Source organism: Lactuca virosa, chromosome 4 (assembly GCF_052849685.1).
Source record: "Lactuca virosa cultivar CGN04683 chromosome 4, Lactuca_virosa_CGN04683_v6, whole genome shotgun sequence".
NCBI lineage: Eukaryota > Viridiplantae > Streptophyta > Magnoliopsida > Asterales > Asteraceae > Lactuca > Lactuca virosa.
Window position 1 is genome coordinate 154,458,749 of NC_136429.1, and position 23,059 is coordinate 154,481,807.

The window sequence follows — 23,059 nt, forward strand, 5'->3', positions numbered from 1 at the left end:
ATTAGGGTTTTCACATGAAATGACGATTAAAGTTAAGTGTTCCTACTTAACCCATTAAGGACTTAATCCATTAAGTCCAATATTGCCTTAAGTTAATTGCAAATGATTATCAATTAACATTTTCAGTCTAATAAATAATTTTAGTGCGGGTCCCGATCAAATTCCCAAAATTAGGGTTTCATGACATTAGGGTTTTCCAAACCTTAATTAGGGTTTCCAACCCAATCACAACCCAATAGGCCCAAAAGTTAAGTCCTTAGATCCATTAGGGTTTCATTAGGCCCACTAGGGTTTCATTAGTCGGGCACCACCCACTACCACCTCAGGTAGTGGTGGTCAACGGTGGCTCATGGCGGCGGCCACCACCTCGCGGTGGTGGTTATGATTTTTAGCTAAAATATTCAAGCATCACAAAATGACAATCACACACACAAAAGCATACATCCACCCAAAGTGGCGGCATAATGGCAACGTGAGGTGGAAACCACCACCTCAAGTTGGTGACGGGTCGTTTTCTTGATTATTCTGGCCGTACAATACAATTTTACAATAACATCCAAATACACACACATAAAATAACACAAACAACCGCTCTATGGCGGCAGGCGGTGGTCAGAGGTGCCAGCCACCACCTCACGGTGGTGGTGGTGGCCCTTTTGTGATTCCCGACCAAGCATCACACCCTCACACGCTCTTCTGTTGCGAAATAAACCCAACCACCCACCTGGTGGCGTACGACGGTGGTGGTGACATAAGGAGGCAAACATCAATGACGGTCAGTGGTAACAACTCGTCATCGGCGGCAACCACCATGGCCGGCTGCCATGGTGGTTCTTCACGACTCCCATTGGACAGAAAACCACATACGCACATGCAACCTCATCACGAACCACGGACCACCATGGTCTCCACGGTTGTCGGCCTTTGATCCCTACGACTGAAACACGACAGGTGGCGGCATCTTCGTCTTTATCTGCGGTGAGACGACACGACGACTTCTCGGTGGTCTTATGACTTCAACAGCGGCGGCAGAAAGTCGTAAAAGAAGGCTGCTGCAGCGGAGAATGGAGGCTGCACCTCCACCGGAGTACGAATCGACAACAACGACGCTATATGGTCCGACGACCCACTAAACCGACGTCACTTGAGACTCTTCGTCTCTGTCGTGGCTGCACCGACGGTTGGCTTCGATCGCCGACACTGGTTGCCAAGGAGGAGGCGGCCAGATATAGCAGCAATGGGAGGGGCAGCTGGAGGTTAAGGGTAGAGAGGGTAGCGGCTGCATAGTCGTGACTAGGGTTAGGGTTACCGGGTGGGTAACGATTTTATACCCCGACTCTCTTAGACATTATTCCATAATAACAAAATCAGCCCCTCCATCTTCTTTTCTTTCAAATTTAATCCAAATGTTACCAAACGACCCTTCCTATACAAAACCCTTATCGATTTAGGTCCAGAATTTACCATTTAGTCCCTACCCCCAAGAATCTATTCAATGTAAGTCCAAATGATACCAAACACCCCCTGGCTTCTAAAATCCTTTGCAAAATAAATCCCAAAATTACACTTTAACCCCCGGAGATTCAATTCTTTTCATTTGGCTCCCCGAAACCAACACTCTGTTAATTATTATTTGATTTTGGGCTATAATAATATAAAATAATAATAAAAATTACCTCTCGGGGTTCCGGGTTTATTATTTAATTATTTTATTTTAAACGGAATGTTACAATAATCAAATTGAAATACAAACATATAAACGATCAACATAAAACTAGAGGTAATTTTCACTATACATGTCTCCTTAGCATCCCCAGGTCCGTCTTTGTCTCAAGTACAGATCTTGTGCTTTCAGTAGTACATACCCAATACTACATTCCACACCTATCTGTACCCTCCTCAAGAGCCGTCCTGATTCCTCTAAGTCACCACACTAAATCTATATACCAACCCTATGCTATACAACATACAAAATCTACTAGGGAACTACCTAGACTCTCCTAGGTATTCTCAATCTAACCGCCTCTATCGTACAAAGAATCTCAATCAACATTGCCGATTGCATTATGCATGCAAGCTATACACAAAATGGGATCACATAGAATGTCAAATGATGATTCTACCCCAAGCCCACAACCAAACAAGGAACAAGAAATGAGGCTAAATCGATCATTATAGGGCTATATGATCCTTATCGTATACAACTTTAAAAGCATACAATTAGCAATTAACTGAGCTGATATCCGTTCCAAGTAATAGATGACATCCAATTCCATTAGGCTATAAGGAATCACACAAATCAGGCAATTCTATCAACGATTCCTGAGGGTATCCTTATCCTTATGCTAGCATACAATTCAGATATTAGATATGCTAATCATAACACATAAGTATGAGTATTTTGGGAATTACTTACTTGAGCTCGGCTGATTGCACGCATCACCCCCCTTTTACTTGGTGAAATCTTTTTATAAATTATAATTTTCTTTTGAAAAGATTATCATTTCCTCAGTTTGAGTTCTGACACACCTCAAAGTGTGCCCGAATCCCTCAAACCAAGGCTCTGATACCAACTTGTAACGACCCAAAATCTATAAGTAAAAATTTCATTTTTCAATTCATCAATCCAAACATCACATGTCTCGAAAACATCCAAAGTACAAACCATCACAAAATATCAAAGTAACAGAGATCATAAAATGCGAAAATCATGAGGGGAGAATGTTGTGCCATCACGTCAGGCCCTTCTCTTTTGTACTCGAAGTACCTGAAACCAAAAACATGTCTGTAAGCAAAAAGCTTAGTAAGCTTCCCCAAAAATACCACATACACCATACACATAAATATAACAACACGTGGGTGTATCATGTTCGTAACAACGCCCGGGTCCGTATCAACCCCATGTAACAACAAATGGATGTGTCGGATCCGTATCACCCCCGGGTCTGTATCAACCCTGAGTCTATAATGACTCTGAGCGCAAATTAGATCCATGCATATATCATACAATAACATAAGTAATAGTCACATAATGACATACATCCTACACATATAAATCAGTAGGCTGACCTTGGTGCCTTCTATCCACTAGTGTGGTAAGAAGACTCACCTCTAACTAAAGATAAATGAATCGCACACTCGAGCTGCTGCTAACACGACTCCTCACACTAAATATAACCCGATAACATGCATAAATAATAATCGATATTAATCCATAAACGAAGATCTAATTCATCCTTTATCAATCTAAGGGCAAAATACCATTTTGCCCTTCCTTTTTATGACCTAACTAGACAAGGCCCACAACCCCTAATGGCCCAAGGCCCAAAAATGGCCCAAAAGTGTTTCCTGGTAGTACGTCTTGCCTACTACCAATTACGCCCCTCGTACAACATTTGATGCAGAAAGGTTTACGGGGAAAAGATCCAGTACTTGCAGCGTACCCATGGTTACGCCCGACATACGCATCAAAGATCTAGACCTTCTATTAAGGTCTTAATGCTTTAAGACCTAACATCCAAACTTCAGATCTAACTCCAATAAACGTCCAAAATCATAAAGTTGTAACCTTTATGACTTTGCATGGAAAAAGGAAGCTAAAAACCAAAACCCTAACTTAAATCATCATCTAAACTTCCATAACTCTTGCATGGATGAATACCAAGGACCAAGCTTGCATTTTTATGACACTATACACCCTAAATCGTTTGAAAAGAGCAACTTAAAAGCTCTGGAGTATTCCATACTCACAAAGATCAAGGTTCTGGAACAAAAAGAGTATAAATCTAAGCTTAAACAAGATCTAACAAAGAAAGCTCCAGGGTATGAACTTTATACCTTCTGAAGATGCACAAGGATGAGAAGAATTTGGATCCAAAAGCTTGAGAGCAACACCACAACTCCAAAGGTCTTCCTTCACCACAAAGAACACCAAAATGTCACTATAAAGCTTCAAAACTCACACACAAGGTTTAGGGTTTTGAGATGGAGGCTAAAGGTAAGAAATGGTTTAAGGCCAATGAGTTATTTAAATAGGGTCCAAACCCTAAAAATTAGGGTTTTCCTTTGCTTGTGTATGCCCAATGTACGTGAGGGATTTCGTGACCATCTTTTAAGGTCCTACGCCCGACGTACCTATCTCGTACGCCCAACGTAGGGACCAATTTTGCAAACTTTTTAAGGAATAAATGCTAAAAATAAAAATTATCTAGAACACTGGCGTTACAAATATCTAGAATTGAACCATCAATTCTAGCATTAAAAATAATCTTTGATTGGAATTCACACAAACCGAATTTGAACTATCGATTTCGGCACTTGTAGACCACCATGACATTAATTATGAGTTGTTTTAGCACACCTTTCCGTTGAATGACCATACAATGTGAATATGTGTACGATGAAATGATGCCATAACTACTTCCTTCTACAAGTTTATCTCCAATGACCAAGGAAAAAAGAAAACAACAAGAATGAGGCGTTTCTGTTACTTTCAGTAAAATGTATATAATCAATTACTTAAGGCTCACATGCAATATATAGAGCAATATCTAGAGTACAACACGTAAATTAAGGGCAATATGATCATTTATAGAGTTTTACGAACTATAACTAACATAATCAAATAAAATGATCAAATCCATAATAAAAAATAGACCAAAATGACTATATCTATAATATTAAAATTTATGTCACATTAAAGACCAAATTTGTAATTTTCTATTTTCTATAGTTTATGAACTTATAATATAGATTCATTTTTAAACGATATTTTCAAATATATATTCTTAACAAAAAAATCAAAATCCAAAAAAAAAACCAAGTCGGATTCCCGCCTTTGCACAACACTAGAAGCGCGTCCATGGCAATATGGCATCACTCCGTGGGACCATTCTTTAGAACGCGGTTTGGTGGGTCCCTTTCTATTCGTCCACATTCTCCATATCTCTATTTTCTGTGACACATAATTTCTGATGTCTGAATTCCGTTCTCTCCTTCCGTCACCGCTACCCTCCACCAGACACCGATGCACAAACCCCGATATCGTCAGACAAGCTTTAAAGTTTAAAGTTTCAGTTGTTGGTGAATCTGATCTGACACTGTATGTTGGCTATCTTGTCGTTTGATCCGCCTCATCGTCATCCATTATTTGTTTATGGTGATCACCAGCAACGTTTCCACTACTACTGAGTTCTATTATTTGAGAATTTTTTCCGAAGTACTAAGCATCATCGCCGGTGGCACACAAAAATTATGTCTCAGAAGAAGCCCTCACCTCCTCCGGAGCAGCCTTCCGCCTCGTCTTCTGACGTCGGTGTCCGTCGTAAACGTCCTTCTTTCAGAAAGTAAGTCGGTTAATTTTCTCGTTTGTATTTTTTATTTTCCTCTTCCTTTTCCATTTGATGCCTGTAGGTTGATTGATTTGAGCAGAATTTAGGAATAAAGTGTCCGATTTTTTAGTAGAATTTATGAGTGACTAGATTACTTGTCAAAATTGTTTTATGTTAGTGTGTGATTGACTACGTTTATCCCAATTTTCTTCCATCTGATGATATGCTAAGTTGACTGATTTCAGCAGAATTTAAGAGTAACTTATGCTGCTTGCTAAATTGTATTTTGATAGTGCTTGATGAGGAAACTTTTCATATAAATTGATTATCAATTTTGCATGAGAATAATTTTTCTTATTTTAACAAGACTGTTTTACCTTTCTGTTTTTGATATACAGTGTGGTGCTTGAGGTGATGAATTTCAGAAAATTCAGCAAGTACATGGAGCCGATTTTGGAGCCCTTAATCCGCAAAGTTGTATGTAATTATTTTTGTTCCCTCATTTTTTTTATTAATCCTGTTTCTGGGGCTTATAATGGATTTCTGAGATTCTACATTTAAGATTACTATACGTGAAAGAAATCAAATAAATACTACAAGTTGTTAAAAGAACTGTTATTTGTTATTAACTTGATGTATGTTGTAATTTAAAGTGAACCTCACACATAATTCCTGTTTGATATAGATTTAATTGATCTACCACTATTCGGGTGATATTCTTAAGAGAGGATGAGAGAAGTTCAACTCCATTTTTCATTTTTCTTAATTAGATGCAAACACCCTCATTATATATTTACAGTAAATAAAAATAATTATATATAAACAAAATATAAAAGTTATTGACTTTGACAGATTGTAATAGTTTTGTTGATGATATTGAGTTTGCAGGTGAAAGAGGAAGTGGAATCAGCACTGGAAAAACATATGTCTGCCATGAACTGGTAAGGTGTATGATTCTGCTTGATAGATAGATAAATCATTTTCCTAACATAGTTTATAATAACCATGGTTAAAGCCTCTGTATGGTGTCTCCATAGGGATATCGAGAACAAAAAAGACTCTTTTGCCCCTAGAAGGCTACAACTACAGTTCCTAAGTAATCTATCTCTCCCAGTTTTCACTGGAACCCGAATCGAAGGAGGAGACTGTAATACCTTAAAAGTAGCCTTGATTGATGCATGCACTGGAAAAACAGTTCCAAGTGGAATCGGGTCATCAGCAACAGTGGAAATAGTGGTTCTTGAGGGAGATTTTGATAGCATTGAAGGAGACAATTGGACAGTTGATGAGTTTAATAGTAATATTGTTAGAGAGAGACAAGGGAAGAAACCACTTCTTTTGGGTAATGTATGTTTGAAACTTGAACAAGGTATTGGTCTTGTGGGTGATCTTTCCTTTACTGATAATTCAAGCTGGACAAGGAGTCGAAAATTTAGACTTGGAGCACGTGTTTTGGATAATTGTGATGGTGATAGAGTCAGAGAAGCAAAGTCGGAATCATTTGTTGTCAGGGATCATCGTGGTGAATGTGAGTTTTTACTATTTTTCCCTTTACCTTTCCGTTTCTTATTGCTTTTGATTATAATCATTTTAATAGAACCCATTACAACACCCCACCTTGTAAAATGACACTATTTTGCCATGTAAATTTGGGCTCAAATGTATAATTAAGGGCAAAATAGTCATTTTTACATGTGGTTAATTGTTTAAAAGAAATAGTGTCCACTTTGGGGATGAAAAGGGGGATAAAATACATTTTAGGGACGAAAAATGTTAAAAAACAAAAAAAAGGACCATATACATAAAACAACACAACCACAGGGACTAAAGGTGTAATTTACTCTAAATCTTATCTTCTTTATCCAACTGCTTAAGTAAAATCGTCAGGGATGATCGTGGTGAATGTGAGTTTTCACTATTTTGCCCTCGGTCCCATGTAAAATGACTATATGCTCTTTACCTTTACATTTCTTTTTGATTTTGATTATAGTCATATTAATCGAGCCCATCCCATCTCCCTCCCGATTGTCCGTTGATCTCATGTACAATGACTATTTTGTCCTTACCTTTACATTTATTATTGATCTTGATTATAATTATTTATATAGGGCCCACTTCCATACACCACCTTCACCCTCCTCTTCTGTTGATCCCATGTAAAATTACTATTTTGTAAATGGGCTCAGTTAAAATTGTAAAAGTAAAGGGCAAAATAGTCAGTTTTACGTGGGGTTAATGGTTTAAAAGAAATGGTGTCCACTTTCAGGGATGAAAAGGGAGATACAATACTTTTTAGGGATGAAAAATGTTAAAAATGAAAAAAATGGACTATATGCATAAAACAACTTAACCACAGGGACTAAAAGTGTAATTTACCTCCAACTACCTAAGTAAATTCCAATACAAGTTTTGCTTTTTATTTGGTTGATAGTGTACAAGAAGCATCATCCACCGTATCTGTCTGATGAGGTATGGAGACTTGAAAAAATTGGGAAAGAGGGAGCCTTCCACAAGCGGTTAAATAAAGATTCCATCAAAACAGTAAAAGATTTTTTGGCTCTCTCCTATCTCGACCCAAAACGCCTTCGAAAAGTAAGATTTTCATGCCCTTCTTCTTTTCTATTTAACTTTTATAAAAATTCAAGTAATATATATATATAATTTATAAAAAAATCCATCCGCAGATCCTTGGGTCGGGTATGTCTACCAAAATGTGGGAAACAACTGTTGAACATGCTAAGAGCTGTGTGGTTGATGATAAAAAGTTGTATTTATACTGCCCTCGATCTCTAAACAGAAATGGTGTTGTGTTTAATGTTGTGGGTCAATTACTTGGACTTCTTTCGGACTCAAAGTATGTTGCCATTGAGAAGCTCTCTGAAGTTGAACGGGTCAGCTTCTGATATCTTTTAAAATCACTTTAAAATAAATTAAAGAAAATCGGTTAATTATTTTTCGACATTTCAGGCTGAAGCGCATAAATTGGTGATATCTGCGTTTCAACATCCGGAAAAAATCGTCCCCTATGATGATGAAGCCTCTCTTAGAACAGGCACTTGTTCTATCTCTGAAGATATTTACCCTTCAAACACCAAAATGATAACAACAAGAGACCCCGAATCCAGCAAAATTACAACTCCACATAAAAAAGGCCGATTCGATTACCCACAAATGATCACATCATCTCCAGAAGCCATGCCATCAATTTATTCAGTATTGGGTATCGATAGCACAGATGAATACGGGTTACAAAGCATGGAATCTGATGATCTTAGATTCGATCAACCATTGAATTTAGTATCAGATACTTTGATTTGTGACTCGGGGACTTTAAAGAGTCATGATGATGATGATGAGGATATGCAGTATTTTGGTACTTCTTCTTCTTCACAAAAGGTGGACTTGGAGTGTGCGGTTGATGGGTTTTTCTTTCCCCATTCTGCCATTGGTAAAGCTCAAAGGAGATGGAAGATTGTGTCTAGTGTGTTGAAATGGCTCTCGCTCATGTTAGAGATACGCGAGAGAGATATTAAGTACTCGAGCCCACGATGAAAATATGGTTTATGTAATTGCTGCCCGATTTTCAACATTGTGTGCAGTTTTAGATGGTGAGATGTTGGAAATATTTGGTTAAAAGCGTGTATAGAAGAAACATGTATTTAGTTGTGTATTTATCCTAGTATCTGTCTGCAAAAGGATTATTCTTTCCACAACCCTATGAGCTTGGCCTACATCCTCCCGTGCACCCCCATTAGCATCATGTGGGCAAATGAGGTGTATAGTCGGTCACAAAGCCGAATTATGTCTTTGATTTTAGTTGTTGATTTCTTAAACTTATCGAGTACAACATATCAGTAGGATATCTTATATCTTATACTATATTATAAAACATATTAGTTATATCTTGAATTTTAAGAGGTATAAGATATAAAGTTTTTTGTACAAATCAATTATGCATAAATAAATTATTAATACTTGCCAAAAATTTGAAGACTTGAATTATGGAGGGTTATTAAGTAATTTAATTTGCAACACAATAACAATTTTAGAATATTAAATTCATATATATAAATTAATTTACATTTCTTACTGATAATAATTAATTTACATTAAATATATAAATAAACAATATAAGTATAAACCTAAACATAAATATTTTATTTAAAAATGGTAATTTTTTTATTACATAATAACTAATAATAAACTATAATAATTATTTCTCCGTAAGAAAACTATTTGTCAAAAAATCTATTTATCATCGTTGTTTTGTTCGAACAAGTTATATAAAATAGGATTTGTCATATTTGACAATGTAACATAGGCTAATTTGCTCCATTAGTCCTAAGGTTATAATAGAGATGAATTTGCCGCTACACTTGGAGTTTTGTTTTATTACATAGGGTGTTATTGACAAAACTAAGTAGCTGGATGTTGTAATTTTTATTTCTTATATAAGTGTTTGATAAAAGTAATTGAAAACTTTTGAAATATATAAAATTAAACAAAAAGACAATTATTTAATAATATATATATATATATATATATATATATATATATATATATATATATATATATATATATATATATGAGATGTGTAAGGACCGTGCTAAGCACGGCTGACGGTGGTTTGTTTGGAAAATTCTACAAATATTATAACACGGTTGTTATTGATGTTTTATATTTGATACATTAAAAAATAACGACATATATTCTGACTATTTACCTCCGATAGTTGCAGCCTAAACTATTTACCTCCGAGAAGGCATGTCCAAACTGTCGTCCTCGTTGTCAAGTGAACCACCACCACAACCACCACCTACAAAGCCGTTTCTTCCCTTTCTTCCCAGAATTGGCCGGTTGAAAGTAGGTTGGTCGTTATCTTCATTTTCTATAAAACATGGTTGACTTTCGAGCTCTCCATGTGGTTTTCCTGGTCAAGAAAACAAAACAGTCTTACTTCTGCAATATTCTTAATTCAAAAGAAGTTACAATTAAAATTTAAGACTAAGATATATTTGCCTTGGAAATTCAGCATGTAACAATCTATTTGAGCCTTTGATGAAGTCATGTACTTTGAACGAACTACAATCTTTCCATATGATTATCCTTGTTTGTAGTGAATATCATGAATGGTATGGTTGATGGATGTTTCTGATGGGTTTTAGGTGAAACAAATAAACCAGAAAACAATTCCTAAGTTCACATGCAACCTACTTTGGATCTATGTTTTAACTATTGAACATACAACTTTGAATTGCAAAATAACAACCCTAGAGGAGAGAGGCTAATTTCGAAATTAACAAACTAGGGTTTAGGAGTTACATACCTTTCAATTGTTATAGCAAACAATTGACAATTCCCTTGATCTTGATCTTGATCTTCTTGGAAGCTTAGCACCACAAGTGTAATGCCTCTAATGGAATCACACCCAAGAGCTAGCAAGAAAGAAACTAGAAGGAGAGAGGATGGAGAGAGTATGCAATTTCGGCCTAGATATCTTCCAAAGAATAGAGTGGCCTAAAATGTGAGCCAGGAGGCTCCTTAAATAGCTGAGGGATCTAGGGTTTAGGGAAAACCCTAATTATCCTTTGCTTAGGGCCTAAGCAAAACCCAAGGGCCTTATCTGGACCCCTTGGACGAAATCTCTAGGGTTTCCCCTATGGATTTCGTCCACCTCCTTCCAAGGGGGTTCTGGATCCTTCCACTCAACTATTAGTTAATTGCAAACTAGTCCCTGCACTTTATAATTAATTCTTTTAACCCCAAAATTAATTCTGATTAATTTCTGGCTAACTATTAATTAAACATAATGATTTCTAATTAATATATTAATCTTTTAACATATTAATAAATCATTTATATATATTAATTTATTAATCTTATAAATTAATATCTCTCCTTTCATAATTTCCTTGTCTAGTTGCTAGGTTGAGGGCAACCCAAAAGGACTGTGCTGCTATCAATTCAAGTACATACCAATTATAGTTATGGGCTTAGACACCTAATCCAACAGTCTCCCACTTGGATAAGTCTGTAACTATAATTGCTAGTATGCCTTCTAAATTTGACCAGCAAATTGTAGCTTCCAAAAGCTGCTGCCGAACTCTGACCCAGTCAGTTACGTGTCCTAAGATAAGTGATCATATAATCCTTCGTTCTGCTAGATATCCCTAGACAAAAGACATGGAATGTAATCAATCTCTTTGTCCAGAATCTATGTTTCCCGATTCCTGATTTGTGATGATGTAGGACTTCTAATTGAACACATCAATTTAGTCCTGGCTGGGCCCAGCACATAAGTCAACACCAAATCATCGAGGGGCCCACAGATATCGCTTTTCCGGTTAGGGCAAAAGGAACGAATAAACGTTGACTCATATGCTTGTATGTTTTACTCATCAAATTATACATGACAATACGTTTTATAACACCAAGTTACTGTTGCGTTTTCGTATCACCAATGCATGACCGACTTGTAAATTACAACTCATATATCTTCGTTTCAAGATTATAAGATATTATCGTCTCAGTATTACTCGTGATGAATTCCATGAAGTGATACTCTGAGCGAGGGTTTATCCAATACTCAAATCTCCATTTTTGAGTACTCATGAATTTTGCAGCAATTCTATTGCCATGTCTATCCTTTAGACAATCTACAATCCAGTTCATGACAGTCTTGATTCACTACTTACTTCCAAAAGTACGAGCGACTGTGGAGTTTGAATAATCTTATTATTCGGGAAGTAAAACATGCAAAAATGAAACACAATAATAAACAATTGACAAAAGGCAGAAACCAAACTTATAAATAATACTTTATTATTTAATCACCAAAAGTCAATTACATTTACTTTGTTACAAGTTTCAGAACAAAACTAATCTAACTACTAAAACTAATATCATCTTTCAGTCCTATGCTCCGAGCATGCTGAATATGCTTAGCCCTACTCAGACCCTTTGTGAGGGGATCTGCTGGGTTATCTTCAGATGACACCCTCTTTACTACAAGATGGCCTTGTTCTACTCTATGTCTGATGAAATGGTACTTTCTGTCGATATGTCTGGTTTTACCATGATCTCTTGGTTCCTTTGTCAAGGCAACCGCTCCTTCATTATCGCAGAACAGTTCCATAGGCTCCTGGATGGTTATAACAACTCCGAGATCTCCGATGAAGTTCCTCAACCAAGCTGCTTCTTTCGACGCTTCACTCGCTGCTATGTACTCTGATTCACAAGTAGAATCAGCCACCGTATCTTGCTTGGAACTCTTCCAAGTAACTGCTCCTCCATTCAGTAAAAATACCCAGCCTGACTGTGAACGGAAGTTATCTCTATCCGTCTGAAAGTTGGCATCACTGTAACCATCTACTCTCAAAGTATCATTGCCACCAAGTACAAGGACCCAGTCCTTCGTCCTTCGCAAATACTTGAGTATGTTCTTTACTGCTATCCAATGAGCTCTACCCGGGTTTCCCTGATAGCGACTGACCATGCTCAAAGCAAATGCCACATCAGGGCGAGTACATGTCATAGCGTACATGATCGATCCGACAGCGGAAGCATAAGGTACACGACTCATGTCATCTATTTCAACATCTGTACTCGGGCATTGAGTCTTACTCAATTTGGTATTGCTCTGGATAGGTAGCTCTCCCTTCTTGGAATTTTCCATACTAAACCTCTTTAGTACCTTATCCAAGTATGTGCTCTGACTAAGTCCAATTAGTCTCTTCTTTCTATCTCTCAATATTCTAATCCCAAGAATATAGGCAGCTTCTCTAAGGTCTTTCATGGCAAAACACTTTCCAAGCCAAGACTTAACTTCTTTCAAGGTTGGAACGTCGTTACCAATGAGTAATATGTCATCGACATATAACACCAGAAAAGTTACTATACTCCCACTAGCCTTGATATACACACATAACTCATCTTCACTTCTAGAGAAACCAAACTCTTTGACTTTCTCATGGAAGCAAAGATTCCAACTGCGAGATGCTTGTTTCAATCCATAAATGGATTTCTCAAGCTTGCACACTCTATTGGGGAACTTTGCATCAACAAAACCCTCTGGCTGACCCATGTAAACATCTTCAGCCAACTTCCCATTAAGGAAAGCAGTTTTGACATCCATCTGCCAGATTTCATAATCATGAAAGGCAGCTATGGCGAGCAATATCCTAATAGATTTAATCTTAGCCACTGGCAAAAAAGTCTCATCATAGTCAACCCCTGGGGTTTGAGTAAAACCTTTTGCAACCAGTCGAGCCTTGAATGTATGCACATTCCCATCCATGTCTGTCTTCTTCTTGAAGATCCATTTGCACCCAACTGTCTTGCGACCTGGTGCACTATCAACCAAATTCCAAACTTGGTTGTCATACATGGACTTAATCTCGCTGTCCATTGCCTCTTTCCACTTGGAAGCCTCTGGGCCTGCCATTGCTTCCTTATAAGTGACTGGTTCATCTAAGTTTACCAGTGTTCTGTCACTTATGAATGTGTCACCATCTGAAGTAATATGAAAACCATACAACTCAGGTGGCACACTCACCCTAGTGGATCTTCTAAGAGGTAATGAGTTATTAATTGGTTCAACATGAACTGTTTCCTCTAGTTGAGTGCTAGTGTCATCTAAGGTTCCTTCATTGGCTGACTCTTGAATTTCTTCAAGGTCAATAGTGCTCCCACTGTCCTCTTTGAATATGAGCTCTCTTTCAAGAAAGACTCCTCTTCGTGCTACAAAGACCACATTCTCACTAGGCCTGTAGAACAAATATCCAAAATACTGCTTTGGGTAACCAATGAAAACACATTTCTCACTTCTAGCTGCTAGCTTGTCGTGAGTGTCTCGTCTTACGAAAGCTTCACAACCCCAGACTTTAATATGTGCTAACGAGGGAACTTTCCCTGTCCACCTTTCGTGAGGTGTTTTGGCAACCTTCTTTGTAGGGACAAGATTGAGGATGTGGGCGGCTGTCTCTAAGGCATACCCCCAGAAGTGAATAGGAAGCGAAGCCCGACTCATCATAGAACGAACCATGTCTAACAAGGTTCGATTGCGCCTCTCAGCTACACCATTTAACTGTGGTGTCCTAGGAGGAGTCAATTGTGAGACTATCCCACATTCTTTCAGATAGTCGTTAAACTCGATACTAAGATACTCCCCGCCTCTATCGGATCTAAGTATCTTTATCTTTCTGCCCAATTGATTTTCGACTTCATGCTTAAACTCTTTGAACTTTTCAAAAGTTTCTGACTTATGCTTGATCAAGTAGATATATCCATATCTGCTATAATCGTCAGTGAAAGTCACATAGAATCGATTAGCATCTCTTGTAGTTGATCTGAAGGGCCCACACACATCCGTGTGTATGAGATCCAACAGACATTCACCTCTTTCACAAGACCCTGCGAATGGTGATTTTGTCATCTTTCCCAAAAGACAAGATTCACACATATCATCTGACTTTAGGTCAAATGATTCCAACACTCCATCCTTTTGGAGTTGGGCTATGCGTTTCTTGTTAATGTGTCCAAGACGACAATGCCACAAGCATGCCTTGTCTACACTATTAGACAAGTCAATATTAAGTACACTATTTCCTAGGCTATCAACACAAGTCACTGTTTCATACACACCATTACAAGGCAAAGCTTCAAACATAAAAACACCATTCTTATAAACAGAAATTGAACCATTCAAATCATTAAAAGAATATGTAAAACCTTGTCTGAACAATGCATGAAATGAAATAATGTTTCTCGTCATTTCAGACGAATAGCAACAATTTATTAAATCTAATCTAACATCATTACTAAGCAGAAGCTGATAAACTCCGATCTTGGTTACTGGTGAAGACTTTCTGTTTCCCATGATCAGGTTTATCCTTCCTCGCTCTATCTCCTCACTTTCCTTTAGACCCTACAAATCAGAGCAGATATGAAAACCACATCCTGTATCAAGGACCCATGAACGAGAAGATAATGAGTTATTAGCAGAAATAGTGTAAATACCTGCCGAAGATGGCTTCACTTTGCCATCCTTGATATCTTGCAGATATTGTGGGCAAGATCTCTTCCAATGCCCCTTTTGGTTGCAGTAAAAGCAAACTGCCTCTTTTGGATCAGAAACATGGGGAGTGGAACCATTGGGCTTAGCCTTTGGGTCATTACTAGATGACCCAGCTTGAGCCTTGCTCTTCCAGTTTTGCTTTGGAGGACCTTTCCTCTTTTTCCCCTTTCCCTGTCCAATAGCCAAAACAGGGGCACTCGTAGGTGTGGAGGGTATACTTTTACCCTTCATCCCTGCCTCAGCTGTCTGCAACAAGTTGTGCAATTGGGCCAAGGTCTGATCAGTATTGTTCAAATGGTAAGTTAGAATAAACTGACCATAACATTCAGGAAGTGAGTTCAAGACCATGTCAATGGCCAATTCCTCATCAAAGTGAATATTGAGCTTGACCAAACGCTCTATGTAGCGTTTCATTCTTTGCACATGTGACACAACCGACTCCCCATCTTTCATCTTGCAAGCCATGAGTGACTTGACTACTTCGAACTTTTCTTGACGAGCTCGCTTATGGTACTTTTCCATAAGGTCCTTGTTCATCTCGAAAGGCCAGTAGTCCTCATAGTACCTCTGCAGTTCTGGGGACATAGTTGCCACCATGATGCATGCCACTTTGGTAGCATCATCGTAATGTTTCTTGTAGGCAGCAAGATCTTCAGGAGTAGCTTCATTCTCATCAAGCTCTTTGAGCTCCTTTTCAAGAACATATTCTTTGTTCTCGAAACGAAGAGCCATCTTGATGTTGCGCATCCAATCGTTATAATTTGAGCCATCCATAACAACTTTGGAGCATATATTGAGCAAAGAGAAGTTTTGGTTGGAGGAGGACGAAGCAGAAGTGTTTCCAGGAGTAGACATCTGAAAAGAAAGAAAGTTTTAGTTAGATTTCAAGATACCTTAATAGAATAACCCAAAGATATAATATCAAGGTTAGGATCCAACTATGAAGATTCACAACTTAGAAATGGGATGCCGAGATCCAAGTGCAAATTTCATAAAGGTAGGTGAATGACGATTCACCAATTCCACCATTAGACGAAACAAACGAAGTGAAATTCCTAATTCTTTTGAGATACATTGAAACTATTCAATGGCATGTTTTAATCTCAGATTATGCTCTTCTATTTGTGACTGGGATGCCGAGGATCACAAACAAGATGTGAATAACCATGCAAATGTGCTTGGTAACCTCATTGTCTTTATCATTAACTATTGATGTGCTGGTAAACCACACACGCTCCATCAAAATGACAATTATGAGATACCCATTACTATTCTTTATTAGTGCATTTTAGTGTGCTGGTTAACCACACACGCTCCACTAACGACCAATAAAGCATAATGTGCAATTTCATGGATTAGCATACTTTTCACATTTTTCCTAAAGTAACTAGAGTTGGGATTTTGAAAATAATGTTCTAGTACTTTCTTTAATATCATTATACTTTTAATGAGAAGTAGTTGTCCTATCAAATCCGTTCTGCTAACGACCCTCCACTAATCAAGGAAGCGGTGGGTGAGAGTGGACACCCATTCAACTACCATTTTATAGGCAGTTTCCTTATACCCCCTTTATAGATTAGCTTCGTGAATGAGGCATACCAGCGATTTGAATGACCATGTTCTTATACATATATAATATTAAACTTTTAATTATAATATATATAAGGTGCGTTTTAAAACATTTTAAAACTTCAAGGGTTTATAAATTTCGAAATTTAAGCTATTAAATTTAAATTTAAATAAACCAATTAACTAGATTTAATATTTATCTTTTAATTAACTATTAATCAAATTATTAAATCTTGTAAGGATTATCTAATTAAATTAATCCATTAATTTAATCCTAATCCTTATCCCTCTAAATTTCGAAAAATAGGGTAAGGATAATTATCCAATTAATCTAATTAAGTAACAATTATCCAAAACAAGAAACCCTAGTTATCCTCTAGCATATTTCGAAATTCACAAGGGAGTAGGCTAGGGTTTTCAAAACCCTAACCCTAATTTCGATTAGGGTTCTTTGGAGGCTAGGGTTTTTCGAAAAACCCTTTTCATCCAAAACCCTAGAAATCGAAAATTTGGCCTTTAGGGTTTAATAGCTATAAACCCTAATTTGCAATTCAACAATTATAGCAATTCAATTTAAAACAAACAATGGCTCTGATACCACTGATGGGTTTTAGGTGAAACAAATAAACCAGAAAACAATTCCTAAGTTCACATGCAACCTACTTTGGATCTATGTTTTAACTATTGAACATACAACTTTGAATTGCAAAATAACAACCCTAGAGGAGAGAGGCTAATTTCGAAATTAACAAACTAGGGTTTAGGAGTTACATACCTTTCAATTGTTATAGCAAACAATTGACAATTCCCTTGATCTTGATCTTGATCTTCTTGGAAGCTTAGCACCACAAGTGTAATGCCTCTAATGGAATCACACCCAAGAGCTAGCAAGAAAGAAACTAGAAGGAGAGAGGATGGAGAGAGTATGCAATTTCGGCCTAGATATCTTCCAAAGAATAGAGTGGCCTAAAATGTGAGCCAGGAGGCTCCTTAAATAGCTGAGGGATCTAGGGTTTAGGGAAAACCCTAATTATCCTTTGCTTAGGGCCTAAGCAAAACCCAAGGGCCTTATCTGGACCCCTTGGACGAAATCTCTAGGGTTTCCCCTATGGATTTCGTCCACCTCCTTCCAAGGGGGTTCTGGATCCTTCCACTCAACTATTAGTTAATTGCAAACTAGTCCCTGCACTTCATAATTAATTCTTTTAACCCCAAAATTAATTCTGATTAATTTCTGGCTAACTATTAATTAAACATAATGATTTCTAATTAATATATTAATCTTTTAACATATTAATAAATCATTTATATATATTAATTTATTAATCTTATAAATTAATATCTCTCCTTTCATAATTTCCTTGTCTAGTTGCTAGGTTGAGGGCAACCCAAAAGGACTGTGCTGCTATCAATTCAAGTACATACCAATTATAGTTATGGGCTTAGACACCTAATCCAACAGTTTCTTATATGGATGAGAAAATGCAAGATCATTTACAACACCAACATGAGCATTTATATGTAAATTCAAATTCACAACATATGATCAAGTAGAGCGCCAATCAACAAGCTCTACATGGAACCGACATAGGCATTCCCTAATTCTAAAAACCAACATAATAAGCACTTACTTAGTAATGTCCAATTCATTATGCAATTAAAAGAGATTGATGAACAGGGAAATTCTATCAAATTAAACAAATAGAACAACATTGTTCTAAGCTATTACTAGAATAATAGAAAATAAATACAACATGCTATCAAGTTTTTCTCTGGGTGAGGTTATGTTATGATTCTAGTTATATTGGCACATTTGGTGCCATGTTACATTTTCTTAGCGTTTTGTGTGTTTGCTTCAAGAAACTCATTAATTTTCTGTCATGCTTATCAATTCTCTGTGGTCCTACACAACATTCAAACCAAATTTCCATTACTTTCGAAGGATATACATCAATAGACACACATAGCCATTTACATCTCAAATTACCTCTAAGATCATTATGAACTTGTTATCCAACCCCTTTGGGTTTAGAAAGTTCTAACACCTCAACAAATTTATAAGTAATGATATATGAAAAATTATCTATTTATTCAAAAACCGTTATAAACTAAAACAATTACACTTGTCCATAAAATTTAAAACAATTTCAAAACTTAACTAATTTTTTCTATAAACTAAAACAATTACACTTGTCCATAAAATTTAAAACAATTTCAAAACTTAACTAATTTTTTCTATAAAAATGCAATTGTATTTATCCACAAAAGGATTCACAACTTAAATAAAGCATAACATTTAATTATCAATAATCAAAACATATGAGAGAAATAATTAACAGTTTCCATTGAAAAAAGAAACACAGAATGCTACCAATATGTTTTATTCGAATTTTACTCTCTTTAGAGTTGATAATGTGGTTATTTGTCTCTACAACTAAAATATATAGAAAATGCTAAAAGTAATAGAACTACCATGTTATAATTCTGTTTAGAAATTGAAACCAATTAATATATATTTAATATCATTCAAAAGAAATAACATAACCTTGCAAAAAAAATTAAAATCCAACGCTGCATACCCAATCTCCACAACCGAATAAAATCCTTCCAATAGTTCTAGTAATTGAAAGCAAACTAAGATATAGAAAGAGGGTATTTTAGCAACATTGCCTTTCTGATGGAAATGTAAGAATGTCATTATATGCAACAACCATTTGTTCAAATTAGGTACCCCATTGTCACTATATGCAACAACTATGTAATTTACCTTCGTTGATTGTTCCAGGTTGTTTTAAGTTTCTTAAAATCCTTAAAAGAAGTGAATAAAAAAAATTAACAATATTAACCTTCAACAATTAAATATTAACCCCATAATGTCCATCTGACCCAAAAACGCTTGCAATACATGAAGTTACTGATTTCAATAGTTAATCATCAAAAAACAAGGATTTCTTACACGAAAATATGGACCAACTGCGATGACTCCAAGTTGTGGTTATTTCTGGAATCGCCTTTACTTAAAATCAAATTACATGTGATAACTATGGGAAAGTGAAGAAAATATGTATAAAACCATAACAAAAAGGATTAAAATCATCAGGAACTTACAAAGCTTACCCAAAATCGTCGCCTCTTATTTGATTACAAACCCACAAAATCATAGCACAATCATGAAAAATAAGCACTTACTTAGTCACGACGTGACGAATGAAACCATCCATTTAACAAAATTAGATTTAGGGCAACCCATTTTTTCATAAACCATTATTCAGAAATCAGAGTGTATAAGAAAATAATGCAGAATCTCAATAACAAATCTGCTGATGTATGTGTACAGTCCCGCCTTCGCAATCTGATAAGTACTTGCAAAATATTTAATTCACAATTGTAAGCACAAAGCTTAGTGAGATCTCCAAAATATCATATACAACACAACATAACAATCAACTACGAGCCGTGGGGACTATCAGTGGTCTCAGTGGGATAACAACACACCATGTATATTGATAGCACACCTTACGGGTTATCAGCAACCCTGGGGACTATTAGTAGCCCCATAGACTCACAACAGTCTAGGAGTTATCAACAACTCAGTTCACATATAACAACAATAAAAAAAGAAGACCCAACTGGTCAACAAGCATATACTACCACACAAACAAGTATAGTGAGAAGACTCACCTAGCAAGTAGCTGCTAAACACCACAACTCTCACCCAGCAAAGACCGATCCTACATGGCACCTAATAGAAATAAAGAGTCCCCTCTCAGTCTACACTCTAAAACCCTTAGTTTGACCAAAAGTTAACCCATGCCGAAAGTCAATGGTCAAAGTCAAAGTCAACAGGCAACAATAGATGACCCTCACGTTGTAACCAGACCTTGGTCACATCGTGAGAACATACCACAATGTGAACCCTCCTTAGTCACGTCATGAACACAAAATGACAAGATAATTGTGAGATCCTCCACCTTGACGTCGTGACACTCTCTAGGTCACGACGTGACCACAGCCTAAAGCAAAATCATAATGGTTTGAGTACTAAATCCTTTAAGTCTTCAACTCCAACTTTCTATAAGGTTTTAAGGGACTCCAAAGGTCCATAAAAATGACAACTTTATGGACATGCATGCTCCATGCATGTCCTCTACTCATCTTAGGTCAAATGGCAAGAAAAATGACCCAAACTTCATGCAAGATTCAAAATCCACAACAATCATTAGATCCATAAGATATGATGCTCAAGGGACTCTGGAGGATCATAAAGTTGCCAACTTTATTCCATCCATTCACTCAAATCAAAACCATGAACTAAAAAGGGACAAAAAAAAAAATAGATCTAAGAGAATAACCAATAAAGGTTGAAGCATGAATCCTTACAAATGATCCAGAAGATGATATCAAAGATGCGAAAGTGTTGCTTGCTTGATCCTTGCACCAGTCCTCCTTCTACTTCCATCAAAGAGCACCAAAACCACTAAAAATGAGCTAAAACCACCAAGATGAGCGTGGGTTAGAGTTTTCTGAGGTTTGAGGGAGATGGAGGATGAGAAATGAAATATAAATCCGAGTTTAGGGTGCTTAAATACGAAGGAAACCCTAAAAGATCATGGGATTGGGCTGCAACCCTCTTCACGTCGTGACCAACTACATGTCAAGCCGTAACCACTCCTCCAAATGAGCATTCTCATTCTTCATTCATCACGTTGTGACCTCCTTATAGTCACGTCATGACTCATGGTTTTTACCAAAAGTCATGCCTCTGACTGCGACTAAAAACCTAAAGATTTCCAAACCAGGCGTGAATGCCAAACCTGAGCGGAGACTCCCCCAAGGTCAATATGACGCTAACAGTAGTACCAAACAATGCTTTATATGGACACTTTCCAAAAGCCGATTAAATCTTAAGCGATAAATACTTGATGTGACAGAGAATGAAGATCAACACATCACAAAAAACCGAATTGAGAAGAGCTGACTCCCTCACTCCTAACTTAAACTATACGAACATGTCTGTCTTCCAGGAAGACAATGAATCCCTCATACATCCACCATGATGACCAAGGCTCAAAGGTCTGATCCATAACAAAACCTCCCTGACCTTACGCCATCCCACTGACAACAGTAAATAGGAATCCACTACTAACTGCAGAAACTGGCAACCTCGCTTACTGGCATCAGAGCGAGAAAGAACAAGCGAGAGCTAAACTAGTCCACAGATCCTCCTTGGTTCAAAAACCCTTTATCAAGCCATAGAGATAATCAAATGGAACAAATGACCTAAAATTATATATCTTGATTGGGGTCCTTTAATGCAAACCCGACTTATTAACAAGTCGTAGCTAATCAAATGCTCCCACGAGCGCAGCCATGGTAAATATCAAGACTCATGCGACACTCAGGCTCACATAAAAACACAAGTGCACAATCATCTGCCAAAACTCCCAAGGGTCTTATAACCACCCGAACCACCGACCTCCTGGTATTCCCAACGAACATACCACTACCCTTATATCAATCTAAACAACTATGGGTTATCAACAACTTAGAAAAAACTAATAACAACCATCAACTACTAAGACTCGTCTAGTCTAGCATGCACACCTCAATGACATAGGTAATATATATAGAGAATTCACTTGATACCTTATCATAAAACGAACATGAGTCCGATATGAAAAATCTCGACAATGGGCTGCCAACGTACTACCATGACTTCCCAGCAAGAAAAAACTCTACAATTGCCTAACTCAACCTATAGGTCACTGAGACACTAGTGACAACACTATACTGCTCAAACACTCACTAATTCCACATGATTAACGAATCCACACACATGTCTCCGTTACCCAACTGCTAACCTCATTCACAAAAGTGAACTCCACGATGGATCATAACATGCCGTGACACTATCCAACCATTGAGATGAGAAGCTCATGGATCCTCACCGTTCTTGCCATCACCCAACCACAAACATGAAGACTTCCGATGTCACACCCCCGAACCAGACGGCGGAAACGTCCGAGGGCTCGTGTGACTATAAATTGAAATATCATCACAATGAATATACATGAAACATAACACA

The 23,059-nt window shown here is 37.1% G+C and overlaps 1 protein-coding gene across 2 annotated transcripts; it reads left to right on the forward strand.

Moving 5' to 3' along the window:
* The first annotated feature begins 4,949 nt into the window (after window positions 1–4,949).
* LOC145107579 (calmodulin-binding protein 60 A-like) lies at window positions 4,950–9,163 on the forward strand. Of its 2 annotated transcripts, XM_079044480.1 has the most exons (7): window positions 4,950–5,345; window positions 5,729–5,807; window positions 6,219–6,271; window positions 6,368–6,858; window positions 7,762–7,922; window positions 8,015–8,221; window positions 8,298–9,163. In XM_079044480.1, the coding sequence occupies exons 1-7, from the start codon at window positions 5,254–5,256 to the stop codon at window positions 8,880–8,882; spliced, it is 1,668 nt and encodes a 555-aa protein (XP_078900606.1). In that variant the 5' UTR covers window positions 4,950–5,253; the 3' UTR covers window positions 8,883–9,163. The 2 variants fall into 2 exon arrangements, with proteins under 2 accessions (XP_078900606.1, XP_078900607.1); XM_079044481.1 differs by lacking the exon at window positions 4,950–5,345 and having other exon boundaries at window positions 5,731–5,811.
* The last annotated feature ends 13,896 nt before the right edge of the window (window positions 9,164–23,059 follow it).

Bases quoted from the DNA above. Each gene is read 5' to 3' on its own strand.
- LOC145107579 (XM_079044480.1), top strand. From the start codon at position 5,254: ATGTCTCAGAAGAAGCCCTCACCTCCTCCGGAGCAGCCTTCCGCCTCG. The intron at 6,272-6,367 runs GTAAGGTGTATG...GTGTCTCCATAG, and splicing joins CATATGTCTGCCATGAACTG to GGATATCGAGAACAAAAAAG. The intron at 6,859-7,761 runs GTGAGTTTTTAC...TTTGGTTGATAG, and splicing joins CAGGGATCATCGTGGTGAAT to TGTACAAGAAGCATCATCCA.